Raw genomic sequence first — 14,825 nt, forward strand, 5'->3', positions numbered from 1 at the left:
AACAGTGGTGAAACTGTTCAGGGTGCAAACCACAAACGGGAAATTTGGAAAAGAGGCTAAGGAGTGGAAGTGTCCAAAACCTGTGGCATTCACCCAAAATGGATATCACCACTTTTGTAGACATGTCATTATTAAATATTATGGATAAATCAAATCAGCTGGTGCCAGAAACATGATGCTGTTAGTAATTGTGTTAACAAAGCCACACTTGAAATAGAGTCATTAGGAACACCTGTGTTTTTCCTTGTATGATTTGACGTAATGGCCCAATTCACCCCAGATAAAACTATGAGCATGGTCCGTGTTTATGTGTTTTTCCCTAAAAAATATGTGTAGAACCTCCCTCTGGATGCTGACAGGAGGGGTGCAGATTTGCCCCCAGTTTTACAAGCCCAGGTTTTATGGTCGTCTAGGGGCTCATATTCTGCCAGGTGTAGGGAGAGCGGGAGATTTTGGATAGGGGGGCTTGGTGATGAAAGACACGAAAAGGAAACAGGAGAGTTGGGTGGGGCAAGGAGTTCATGGGGGCTGAGGTGAACTGGCTGCTTTATCCGCTACAAAGAGAAAATGGTCAGAGAGCCTGGACATGAGACTGCTGACTGCTGCTTGCACCCAAACTTAGACGCCATCTCAGCATTCCAATCATGACTTGGAAATGAGATGAAGGGGAAAGTGATAAAGGAGGAAAAGGGCAGACTGGGCTGAGTGATGGCAAACAGATGTCTGCCTTTTCACAAGTGGGAGGTAGAGCTTCTGTTTAGCATTTGACAGGAAGACGACACACCTGACTTAGCAGTCACATTTTGGGGGTCAGACTAAGGCAGCACAGCAAATGGGTGGATAGCATAGTGTCACAGTTTTGATTTGGGGTAAACTGTTTCTAGATTTCAGGGCATATTCTCCCCTGGGCTTGTGTAATTTTCCAAAAACATCTGTGGTGTTTGTCTCCAAGTTCCCTGCCAATGGGTACGACCAGCCAGCGGTACACGTGATCATAAGTGGTATAGAACTATAGAAAGCAAATATTGATTCAAAGTCCTGTGTAATTGTCGCCAAATAAGTCTTGACAAGCCAACGTGAAATGCAAATTTGCAGCAGAAATTAAAACGTAAAGCATATCTTTTTTCAAGATTCACAACTGACCTCTATCAAAGCCTTTGGCTTTTTAAAGCAAAGTCTGATTGATTGTCTCAAGCCGTTTTTGTACCAAGCCTGTCGACCCAGGTGTCAAACAGATGGTAAGCCTTCTGGAGTACATTTACATCAGCTCAAACTTTACCCAACTCCCTGCGTTGGAATTTCTAACCCTTTTTTTATGAAAGTGTCCACAATCTGAATAAAGTGAATGACAGATGCTGACTATTACATACCTACCTGCACGATCTGTACCACTCCAGCCTTTTAGATTTCCCGTTATGGCTGACAATGCTGGATATGTTGCAGTTGTGATTAGTAATTCATAATAAGAAATGGGTGAGTTGCGGTGACCTCTGATCCCAACAACAAGATAAAGTTTGATGATTAATCCTTGCGCCATGAATTATTTCTCATCTGCTTGCTGAAGAGTATGGGGGATTCTAAAAATCCCAGGTGTGTGGATTCCTGGCTTAGGCCAAAAGGTTTAAACTTGAATGGAGAGACCTAGAAATAAACTATGTATATGTGGGTGTTGTAAATTTCTCCCACCCCCAATCCTCAGGTCTAACTGTAAATAATGCTCTTCCCAGTAAGCTTTTCATGTTAAATAATACATGAATTGGTTTACATCTTTTGGTATGCATTTATCAAATGGTCTTTTGTTTTATTGTCACAGCAGAATTATTAAATTGCAACATACTGTACATTCTATCTTAGTGCAAAGGTTGCACTAAATCTCCAGAGTGAACTGCTTAGAATGCAATCTTGGAATTCCAATGCGAATTCAGTGCCATAAACGTGCCAAATTTACACTCTTAATGGCACAAAATCCTTGTTATCGTCTCATGTGCAGTCTTATTTTTAGCGGCTACACCAGTTTTAATGTTTCCAGATGCGTGCTGGCGAGGAATTTGACATCATGGCTGGTTCTCATTAACCCTCTCAAACAGGGTTACATCAGCAGACTTCTTTTCAACTTGGTAGTGAAACATGTTTGTCAGTGGAGTGTCAATGGTTAATTCCATTGATAACTCTTCCCACTTCAAGCAAGTCCACCTGATTTACAATATCTTTTATGTCCCAAACCATCATTTTTCTTGAAGGTCCTAGAACATCACAATCAGGTAATCGTGCCACTGCTATGGGAAAATATACCTAAACTTCCTTTGCTTAGGACAGCTATTCGCTCTTACAAAAACAGCACTGTTCTATCATTACTACATGTTTACTCAGCTAACCCATTTATCTGGGGCAACCCCCCCATTGACCTCCAACCAAAAGCCCCTTCTAGCGATTTACTCTCCATTCTCTGAAGCCTCTGGAAGCTATTTCTCAAGCGGCATTGGCCAACAGGCTGATTGAAGTGAGGTAGTGGCTTCTTTCTAAGGGTGTACAATGGCTCGCCCATCAGATGCCCTCTACCCCTGAAAGCATTACCTTCAGCATGAGCTGTTTGCCATGGAATTGTGCACCACACACTGGGGCATTCTGCATTGTTCACTTGTAGGTCACAAGTTGCTCCATCCACATGGGGTTGGGTTATTTACGGAGTCCACTGAACCCTCGCGCCATTCATGCAATGTTAAACCAGGAAACGGACCATACTGTAATGAGGGTCTTCAATTTTGGAGTCTGGCCATGTATTCTGTTGAGGGAAGTCGGTCGAAGTGTTATTGATTAAATAATTTAGCTAGTGTCCCCCACGAACTCCAATGCCTTGCCATTATGCAAAAAGAAGACAGAAAGAAATTAGATTTGAATTATTGGAAGCCTTGATTTTAAACTGGCTTCTCCAGCTGTAGCACCAGATGGATGTTAGTTCGCAGTATGAGCCCTTGGGTACTCACAATTGCCTCTGCGTGACCGCTGCGGCCATGTACAAAGACAACCATTGACCACTGCCTCTACATAATCAAGCGCTGAGCATCACCCCATCCCACAAAGAGCGTCCCCCCATTTAAAGTGTTCACCTGGGGCCCTGGCCCGCCTCATAAAATCCTAATCACAGTTCTGTCTGCTCGCTGCATGCGAGCATGCCAGAAACCCAGCAAGCGCTACGAGGGCATCACCATAAACATGAGTTATAGAGTCATGGGAGGCATACAGCTTATGTTGTGTCCTCTGAAAGTGAATCAGGAAAGGCCCATGTGTAATTATTTTACTATACTCAAAAGATGTGGTCCAGGATGTACACTTTATTCTACTTATATGCTATATTTACTCACACAGGCACACAGTTGAACAGGTGCAAAAAAAGCTGACAGAAGCTTGGTTTTGGGGTTGCTCAAAAACATAAACATAAATTAGTTACAGTGTGACTGTGGAGATTGAAAAGATATACACACCTTTTGCCCTCTCTTCTGCTAGAATTATTGTGATAAATACTGTATTCTGTACTGTATATGACCAAACAACTCCAAATGACTGAAGAATATATAGCTAAAATCAACTACTGACAAACACTTTTTCTGTTCAAGCTTCCCATTCTATTAAGACAAGTGTTATTTATAGACGAGGCGGGCTAGGTCATTTTCACGACCAAGCAGAAATATTTCACTTACTTTTAACCTGCCCTCGCAGTACAATATTTTACCTAGAATTATTTTTATTCATCAAATTTCACTGTCACAGTGGCAAGAGTGAATACAGACACAGGAAAATACATTTTAGACATAAATAAAAAGGTAATAAATACATTAATAAATAAATAAGTGTTTGCTGATATATGTACACATATACATACACATCAATATATATGAATATATATATTGGTCTTAACATTTAATATTTCTGCTTTCACCTGCCCCCATTATCGCAAGAACTTTTTTGCTTTAAACAACAACAAACTATAATGACTGCTTACCTGCTAAAACTGGAGATTGATTTAGAGAAGGTACAAAAGAACGTACCCTGCAACAGCTTGTTACACAGCAAAGGCAGTACGTTTGAGTCAAGACAGACGTCTCTGCTTACCTTGCCTCAGTGCTGCTCCTTAACAGAAAAGCACTTAGGAAAGAAATTAAGGGAGTGGTTCCTGCTATGAAAATAACCACTTTCAAACACGCCAGACAGGATTTAAACCATTTTCTGACTAAGTGCGACACAAGCCAATGCTGCACAGACTCAATCAAAAAATATGCAAACGTACACGTACTCCATCCATGTAAGCAGGTGATTGCCAAGGCACAATACATCCCAATGTGTGACTGAAAGACAGGCCTTCGCTCTCTCTCTCCCTGGCTGAGGGTGACACGCAGGAGTGTATTGTGCAAATGGCCCTTTGAAGCTGTCACCAATGAAAAAGTACACAAGCCCGAGGGACGCTCGGTCAGGGCTACTTCGGGGACAGCTGGAGGGGACACACAAATGGACAGACACATATACAGTGGGCAACCATATTAAATGTTTCCAACCCCAGGGATGCTCACGAGGAGTCACATATATTTCCACTGATAGCAAACATGCAATTGCACAAGACTTACTGAGGCTCAAAGCTTATATGGATATAATTCATTCATTTATTCACTCTATATGGACACAGCTAACTGAAAGGCAATGTTCATAGTCATTCTTAATAAGCCTAATGGTCAATAATGTTACTTTATCCAAGCCAAAGTGTTGACATCTTCCACTTATGAGAAACAATAGCTTAAACAAACTGTCAACCTTAACAAGCAACATGATGCATTCAGCTTGGCAAACAGCAAATAAACTGACTTCAATAGTTTGGAAGTGTGTGTGTGTGTTGTGGTTGGAGAGCTAATCTATGCAAAGCTCTAAGCAGAAACACAGTGTGTTTAAAGCCAATAAGGCGCTATCAAAACCAGGGCAGAGTTAATTAATCATCTCAGCATCCTTTTCATAGGCCTCCCATGACTGTCCCAAGGGCATGTGAGTGTTTGTGTGTGCGTGCATGGGCGTGTGTGTACGTGTGTCAGGAAGCAGCAGGGTGGTGCAGCTTGCAGCTGGGGGATATTTGCATAAAGTTAGGTAGCAGATTGCAATGTAATCCTCAAGATACTTGTAATTTACAATACAAAGTGGAGGACCATTGTATCCCATGCCATAATATACTGTCACCCAGAGTAACATGAATTGCAATGATATACCATATTATCACAATTCCACTCAACAAAGTCCAATGTATTCAAGATTTCAACTTCAAATTTAGTAGCTCTTTTGCGATTTTACAACACCTGGTATTGCATGAGAGGAAAAGATGATCTATGTATATGGAGGCAGTTGGTGCTAAAGGGGTCATCCTGTTACTGTGTTTTCAAGACAGCTTTGATTTTTGCCAGCTGAAGATGAGTTGGAGTGCGTGCCAAACAACACATGGAAGACATAAATATCTGCAATCACGTGTACCTTTAGTGTACATAAAGCTTTTGCTGGATTGCTAGTAAAAGCAAGATGGATGGACGGCTCTGGAGGCCTGATGCAGCTTCATTTTGATCCAGGCTCTGAAGAAATACAACATCAGCAAAGATGGCAATACTTGTGATGTATGTTGCTACACGGAAGTATTTCAGGCTTGATGGGTCAGTCTCCATGTGTGAGTACGTTAAAGTTTGGGAGAGGGAGCTCTCACGAGGTAATCTGGGCATGAGAGAGTGAAATAGGATGGAAAATTTCAATCATGCATCACATGGCTCGCCAGTTGTTAGCTGTTTGTTTGACTCCCTATCTCGTCATGAGCCATTAGTCGCCATTCAGCTCCTGTTAATGTAATTAGCTAAAAGATATATGGAGTGATAAAGACTTGTCTGTATCATTGCAATGCTGCAATCCAATAAGCACTTCTTGCTCATTGAGCTTTGTGCAATAAACATGGCAACGAGAAAAAAAATGGACCAGTTTTATTCTCCCAACATGCTTTTACCATGTCAGTCACAGTCCTGACTTCAGGTCAACGTGCACAGATGGCAGCTGAGTTCCCTAAATCCATACAGCCTTGTCAAGATGTAGAACAAGTGAGAATGTGGTGCATAATTAGCTGCATCACAGCTTGGCTGCAAGTGACCTACATATGGTATAACAGATATGGTTTAGTTTGCACACAGTGCATGGTGTATAAGATCAGATAGCTTCAGTTGAATCATTGTAACATCACTGCTCTCCAGTCATATAAATATTGCATATTGGGAAAACTGTGTCTTTACTACATTTTAAATACTGCTTGATAGCAACTTTCATGCACACTTGCTTCTGCATCCTCTTTCGTACTCCACTCCACCAACATCTCAACCCATATCCTATTCATGTCTGGCAGAACGTAAGCTAAGCGCTAATAAATTTGCCCTGACTGGAAGGCACCCTGATGATAGGCCAGGTCGCCGACTGGTCTGCCCCAGTTACCGCGTCCCAAAAGACGGGATGGAGAGATGACACTCACCGCCAGTTGCTCAAGCAGGGGAACCTTCCTGATCTTGGGGTCGGTGTGGTCAGAAAACAGGCTCATCCTCACTCATCCTCATTCTTCCCTCTCGCCGCATGCTCCCTCTTCTTATGCATCATTCCCCACTTCTGCCCTGGCAGAGTCTCAGCTGCTGTATACCACAGCACGTGCATGTGTGTTTTGCAGTGTGTTGGTGTGTGAATATATAAGTGACCGTGTAGACATGATGCAGCAGGACGCCAAGTGTTTTGTCTGAAATCTTGTCTGTCCTCAACTAGGCCGGTTGAGTTGTTGTCAATATTTAATCATCTTTGAGTGTATGCCTTGAGTGTTTTCATGTTTCAAGAGCAGTGTGTTTGTGTGTTGTGTGGAAGTAGATAACATCTTCATCTTCTTCCATTTATCCAAGGTTGTGAACATGGATGATGGTAAGAACGTAGATTGACCGGTAAATTGAGAGCTTCGTCTTTCAGCTCAGTTCCTTTTCACCAAGACGGACCAATGTAGACTCCAAATAACTGCAGACGTCTCACCAAGCTATATTATATATTTCACTCCATTTTCCCCTCACTGATGAATAAAACCTTAGGGGTAGACAATATTAAATGGCATTATATTTGATCGCTGGTTTCTCTTTCAGAATTGTTGGATATTATTATTTTGGAAATTAAGATGAGAGCAATCAAATACTAATGACAGTCATTCCTTTCAAGTCAGAACAACAACTTTTGAACTGTTGTGTTGTCAAAAGATATCGTGCAAGGAAGACAGGCACTTGATTCAGGCCAAATGATTTTCCAACAAATCAATTTTTAGGACAGTAATTCATGTAAAAAAAACCATAGAGGATAACAGACACTTAAAGTAGGTGAGATTAACCGATTTGTAGGTGCAACACGCAACTTGGAACACGGATCAGAGATTTCAATGGTAGGCAGAGGCGTGGGTACACATGCCAAGCAGGGAAAACCAGGTCAGTCAGAAAACTTGGCATCATTCCGAAGCAAAATGTAACACTTGCAATCACCTGTAGTCTCCACTAAAAATTGTGAAACCCGTGTTATGTTCACATGAGAGAGACTTGGATTAAATTGTTGTAATATAAGCATAGCCAAGGGGCGAAAGCAAATCATGTAAGATTGAAAAACATGTCGTACCTCAAAACCAGCATGACAGTTATAGCAATTTTACAATTGAATGGGAAGGGTGGGAGCCAGTGAAGTGAAAGACAAACTAAAATGCTAAGCGGCGTTCATAGGGCGAGGGGCTACAAATGCTGTCCGTTTGGGTATTTGTTGTACGTCACCTGCATGATAGTCATGATGACGGCTGGTACACAGGCTCAGGAATTAAAGTGTGATTCATTTCCAGGTCATTAAGGCATGGTAGCCCTATAATCTTGGCAAAAGATATTGGTGAAGTTTATGTCATATCCATTAATATGAAGCTCTTGTGATTATTACCATTCACCATCATCCCACAGAGTGGTTTCCATTAATCCTCATGTTATGCCTTAACTCTCAGCTTTGGTGCATGCCGCACATATCAGGGGGTTGCGAAGATAAAGCAAGCATAAAACAGAACGAGCAAGGACATGGGGAATAACGTTTTAGCCGACCTGGGGCTAATGACTTCACGCCTTAAGGAAATGTATTCGTCACTGCGACACTACCGAGAATGCAAACAGGAACAGTTACTTCACATTACTACATTTGGATTGGTTGGCTTCACTTCAATAGCTTTTTTTATTCCATGTCAACAATGCCTTGCAACATTAACATGACCAAATTACTAAAAACTTTAAAAATCCACATTGAAATGACTTTCTAATGAATAGATCTTGCTGTAACAACAATATTTTGTGGAATAGCATTATTGTGAAATCAAGAAAAATAGGCAAGATTGAACAGCTGATTTTGAATTTGATCGGAGTACAAAATAGAGGAATTGATATAATCTATCTACCATTTGAATCGTAATAGGGGTGATTCCTCAACCCCCAAAAATTTGCTTGGTACTCGCAGCGTCATCCAATCCTAATATTTGATTCACTTTCTATGAACCAGAAACGAGCATGCAAATACACAGAAGCATACAAACTGAGCTGAATTTAATTCCAGAGTTTCAGTGACGACAGATTCAAATCTATTTGTCACGTTTTCTTTGGGATTTTAGTGGGTATGTATGTGTGTGCATGTTTTCCCCTCCCCTCGTAGCCAGCTGTTTTGAGTTTATGTAATTAACCCTTGTGTGTGTATATAAGGAAAGTGTTTGGTGATGTCTAGCGTGGGAGTATTGCTACCATTACCTTGTGTTTCCCGCCCATTAAGTCATGTTTTTTTGCCCTATTTGTGGGTATGCGTGTTCCGGGTTTATTTTGACACTTTTGTCTCCACTATTTTTGTCATTAAAATCTTAACACGAGCAATTTTCGCCGCCTTTTTTCTGCATCCCGTGTTCAACTTCTCCATGCTGCCAACCTTAAAACATGACACTAATTAAGTTGGTTACAATTGTCTTTCACAACTATGTGTGGGTTAATGCAATTCATTCAAACACCATTTTCCACAAATTCACCACAATTTCAACATCATATGGTATATTATGGACAAAAACGCTTTTCACTTCCATAGAACTTTGGTCGATCGAACCATTTCCGTCCACGCTTGACCCCCGGCAGCACTTTATCAGTGACCTAGTTTAAATCTCACTGGCAGCCGCTCACCGTGCACATCCCCACGTAACGACAAGCGTCTCGACCACAGGCGGACACCCAGCGATAAAAATAAATAGTGCCATGGAATCAACCCAGCAACACAGCTCTTATGTAATTCTGACTGTGTCCCAGATACTCTGTGCCTGCACTGGGTTCTTCCCGAGCTGTACAATCTAATTCAGATCACACAATGTGCCCAGCTCAGCTTCTATCAGAAAAGAAGGAAACAGCATGGTATTACACATCAATAAAATACCCCAGAGTACACTTCATTCACATCTTCCTCAAAAATTTGCTCTTCTTGATTGCAATCAGAACTAAATGTTGCAAGAAGACCCACTTCTGGCTCTATTTGCAGCCTATAACAGTCACCTTCACATTCCCTTACAATATGGCATGCTTTGGCGTACAGCTCGCCATTTTCATGATTGAACTGATTATTATGCCATATTTGAATATGCAATGTATTCATTCATTTGGTACGTACTTGTGTTTTATCCAGAGCTGCAAAATACTAGGAATCTTCCATAGTTTACTATGCTGGTCATAACCAGACTAATAAATGTGCATTTTGTATCAAAACTTCAAAAACAATAAATGAAAATCAAGCATTTTTTTAGCAGCCTGGGTTAAGGCCAGTTAACATATAGTTGTTATGAATGGAAAACCTCCCACATGCTCGCGTAGGTCACCTATTTGGAAGCACGTAAAGCTATCAACTGCAGAATCGTGTAAACCAGTTGTCCACTTAGCACAAATAGATAGAAAGGGTCTGAAAGGTATTATTCCATAGTGATTCCTTTCACCAAGGGCACAACTTCCTGACATCAGTACACAAATAGTATTTTATATTTTGTGCTTGATAGCCCATGTCCAGTATTTGAGTTAACCTGGATTGAAGGGATTTTCTTTCTCCAGCATCATCACAATTTTATATTTCATTCATACAAATTTGGTTGAAAGACCGAAAATGAATCTCTAAATACACTTCAGCTTTATCCAGATTCTGGCAAAATATGCTGAATATAATCAAAGTCTTTCAGGGGGGATAGATCAGTGTCCAATTGGGTGCACTACGTGGAAACATAAAAATGTATCGGTATTACGACCTACTTTTATTTTGACACTATATCAAGTTATCATGCACACTGAAACTAGACAGTTGGCGTGAATACATTGTTTGGAATGGGATTGGTTATTGACAAGGGAATAGGAAACAATAAATCTCAGGTTGCAGTATTCTCTGCAGACACAACTACACTCAAACGGTGATTCATGTTTCCCGTGCAGCAAAGCATTCTCATATGTACACGTGAGGAAGGGGTGTGTGTATGGCTAGGGGCTGCAGATGTGACACAGCACAGTGCATGGCTGCACTTGACATTTTAAGAGGCACTTACAAACGGATTCACCTTCAGTTAACCCCTGGCCACAATAAGTTTCCACCCCTGATAACTGCTTGTCATTCTGTTGCCTTCCACAAATCGCACACATGTGCGTAGTTACATATTGTACCGAGGGTTGGATTTTAATGAGGGACTGACATGGTTTAATTATTTGTCCGTGGCTGTGAACACTCAACCTTTGTGTATATATAATCTCTCCTAAACTACAAGAGACAGTTTTTTTACCTGTTGGTGTGTTATTCATTTTTGTACCTGGGCCTCCTAATCCACCTTTACCACCCCTATTATGTTACATGTGAATATTCTCATTCATCTGTTCTCTCAGGATACAGAAAATCCCATTGGGACTTTTCAGTTTTTTTACGATCATGTTGCAAACCATAAAATAGCACAAAATGTCGCCGTGCACAGCAGCCGGAGGACTTCAAAATGATTATTTACTTTAAAAAAAAAACTATGACAAACTCATGAAACATTTGAAAAGACACAGGCCTTAATAACATGGCTAATCATATATGTCATTCGCTACATCATTTTAACACTTTGTTCATCAATTTTGCTGAAATAACAAATCTGCTCGGACCAACCAATCAGAAAACATAAAATGCTGAAATGTTGGCCATGTGGCCAGGGGGTGATTGGGTCAAGAACACAAAATTATGTTGGCCATTACTTCTGTTACACACATTGTACAGGGTGACATTTGATTGGACAAAAGCAATCCTATTACAGTGTTCCCTCGCTACTTCGCGGCTCAGCCACCGCGGACTCAAAGCTTCGCGAATTTATTTTGGGAAAAATTAAAAATACAAATATTACATTGAGACAACATATTTTACTGTTTGTTTGTTACAACATGAATTGCACTCTCTCTACCCGTATTCTCTATGGTGTACTGTATACAGGGGGGTAAAAAAAACAATTAAATTAAGCATTTTTGAAGGGGAATCCCTACTTCGCGGAAATTCACTTATTGCGGGTGGTCCCGGTCCCCATTAACCGCGATGACCGAGGGAACACTGTATATATATTATAATCCTGTAAGTCATCCTGGGGGGTCAGCTGTTAGATTCCTGGCTATGACTGCCCACTGTTGGAGTGCCCTTGGGCAAGACACTGAACCCTAATTTACCCCAAATGGTTTGGCAGCACCTTGCATGTTAGCAGCATTAATATGAATTATTTAAACACGTTTTGTGTGTGGTACAAATCCGTAGATGAATATGCTATATAAGTACTGTTCATTTACCATTTGTCAATGTAGATTAGTGCATGTTCAAAAAGTGTGGAGCCCAGCAGAAAAGATCTTGTGGCCCATAACTTCTCACACAAGAAGTGAAAAAAAATATTTTCCCAGCAGTTGAAATTATGCTGCATTAGCATTACCTGTATATATCACATTTACATAGCACTGACTGAACCTTAAACTGTTGTTGCAAAAAGGGTGATTATATATTCATTTACTCACCAGTGGGCCTAGGGACAAATTCTTTAATTGCGTGTTACTCTCCACATGTCGGCTCGAGGTGCCTCCGTCCAGGAGTGTTTTGCTCACCTGGGACGCTCTGTTGGGTAGAAAAGAGGTGAAGAGAGTAAGCACCTCATGTCTGACAGATTTTCGCTTTTGTTGAAGTTTTCACCTACTACACAAGATCATAGTCCAAGTTCCCTCCCTTTTTCCTGGCTTCACAAAGCTAGATCTTCCCGCCCCTTCCACCCACCCTGAGCTCTTTGTTTTTCTAGGCCTCTCCAAACAGCGCTGGGAACCAGTTCGACCTGGCTAAGGCCATAGCCGAAGATAAACATTTTACTTTATGCATACTACTCCTGTACAAAGAGACACGGCCATTGCTGTGCAAAGAGGAGACACCACACTTCCTCACTGGCAAGAGCAGGGTCAAAGGTCAGCTGATGGATGCCCTGGGGTCAGAGGCCTTCAAAATATGACCTCTACTCTGCTTAGCAAAAGATAATGAACCTAGTAATTAATTTGGTATGAGTATAATTAGAAGCATTGAAAAGGGATTACATTCAGGTCAATTCTGTGTCCCTATTTGGCATGCGCCGGGTGTACACCCTTTGCGAGGTCTCCCTTGCGTGAGTGCACATGTCAAACATCCTCACACATCAACATGACACATCCCGTTCAGTGCAACACCACCAAATCCAAAATGATCGACATGAAGCCTCAGTACATCTGACCCGCCCCAGTACGTTTTCAAACCCACTGCCCCATTTCCAAACGTCCAGAGGCAGTTAAGTTGAGGAGGAAGCTGACTAATCAGTGAACAGGATGTGAAACGCAGTCTCTAAAGGCTAATTGTATAAATGTGTCTTGCATCACATGTAATTACAATACATGTTTAAAGCTCCAATTTCATGTAAATGAAACAGCCCAGAGCTTTCTCTGATCTATGGAAAGTAATGCTAGGGAGAAGAGGGCATGGAAAATTGAGATCAAAAGGTGTCAGTACGACACTGAATTGCACGAGAGTATGGCACCGTTTCCATCATTACATTGGAAGTGGCCGGGAGGAGGTTGTAGACGGATCGGAAGTGATAAGTAAACACATTAATGTGTCCGCTCAGATAAGGGAGCTGATGAAAATCCAATAAATAAATAAAAATCCTCCTTTGTTGGACAGACCAAACAGTGATTAAGCTTTTGTTCAGTAGCCCGTTTTATTTTGTATAATCTCAATGCAAAATTGGTCAAATTCTGCTTTAACTTTAATCTTATAGTGGGACAAAGTGCTATTGTTTTTGCAGGATACTGTGTAATGTATAGTAACGTTCCCTTGTTCATCAATCATGGGCATTGACAGGATTGTCTTCCGGCTATTTTTCTTTTCCTGTTCATTCATCTCTTGTATGCATTTAATCACTCACAGGTAGAATTAAATAGAACTACAAATGATGGGAAGTTTAGTCCTATAAATGCAAACTAACTAATTTATAGTATTTTACTACAAATGATAAACACTTTCATTCTATAAAACTCAACAAAAATCATTTTCTTCCCCCACGATTGACAGTTAACCAGATAATTCAATGAGGCAATTGCATGAATTGTATAATCAGGTGCTCCCAATGTATAAAAAAATGAACTCATTCAACTTCATTGATGGTGTGCTATACCCCAAGTGATACGGTGATACTTTGCATTACTTTCCTGAATATACATTATTAAAACATAGACACCCTATTCATGTGAACATGGAGAGCGGGCAGTAAAATCAACAGGATAAGACTTCAAATCGACTTGACTTTAGCAATCGGCTTGAAAGCATTGCCATGCAAAATTGCATGTTTTTTCTGGTTTGCTAAAAGAAGAATTTTGTAGTTATTTATTGCTTCATTCAGGACTGTCCTCCCTCCATCCTGATTTGCTGTGATTTACACCTAAAGCAATTACTGGTATGTTAAATCAGTCTGGTGCTGACCTCCGCAGAGTGACACGCGTCGACGCCTACAAGCGCACACAGCCCCGAGCCGGTCGGGCAGGCAGTTTGTGGTGTGGAAAGGAGGTAATCAAAGAAGGCCAGGAGGACGCTGACATCTGGGAGTCTTTGTGCTGCAAGCCTAATTAGATACCAGGACGATGGGTGATATTTTGTGTGTCTGTGTGCATGTTAAAGGTCGGAAGAAGGGTCCCGCTTCTTTTTTTTTTCTTTTTGGCATCTGCTGCAGCAATAAGGGGTTAGCCCCAGTCAGTTTCAACACAACGATGAGGATAATGTGAAGGGATAACAGCTTAATGAGAACACTTAGGCCCATTGAGAGCTTGCTTCTCAGAAACAGACCGTGAGCATTGTGGATAAATGGTGCTGAAACCATGAATATGGATTGTCATGGCTCAGATACTGTTCTTTTGTCAACTATTCATTTTCATGCTTTTTGTAGCCACCATTTTCATTGAAATACAGTCGATTGCTGCATTTTGCTCCTTCTGTCACTGCCACAAAGGACTATGTGTTCCGAACATAAACGCTTTGTGTATTTAAACACTAATAAAACGGCCCAAAATCCACCTCAGACTTGAATGTTTGAATAGCTGTTTCCTTGGCAATGGCATTAGTCATGGATTACATAGAAAGAATACAGTATGTACATGTTTAAATGGCAATCTGGGGAAAGCCAAAGTGGGAAATAGCGGACTGAGGCACAG

General features: G+C 41.1%; 1 protein-coding gene across 5 annotated transcripts in view; it reads right to left on the reverse strand.

The window, feature by feature from the left end:
• LOC144200484 (nck-associated protein 5-like) overlaps positions 1 to 14,825 on the reverse strand; it is a 74,937-nt gene that overhangs the window by 57,885 nt on the left and 2,227 nt on the right. For 2 of the 5 annotated variants that reach the window (XM_077722680.1, XM_077722735.1), the window contains exon 2: positions 12,126 to 12,222. In XM_077722680.1, coding sequence (XP_077578806.1) covers positions 12,126 to 12,222 — 97 coding nt within the window. Of the gene's footprint in view, positions 1 to 4,000; positions 4,019 to 6,532; positions 6,659 to 12,125; positions 12,223 to 14,825 lie in introns of those variants that run through there. The other 3 variants (XM_077722721.1, XM_077722691.1, XM_077722698.1) reach the window with 3 other exon arrangements.

Source organism: Stigmatopora nigra, chromosome 1, assembly GCF_051989575.1.
Source record: "Stigmatopora nigra isolate UIUO_SnigA chromosome 1, RoL_Snig_1.1, whole genome shotgun sequence".
NCBI lineage: Eukaryota > Metazoa > Chordata > Actinopteri > Syngnathiformes > Syngnathidae > Stigmatopora > Stigmatopora nigra.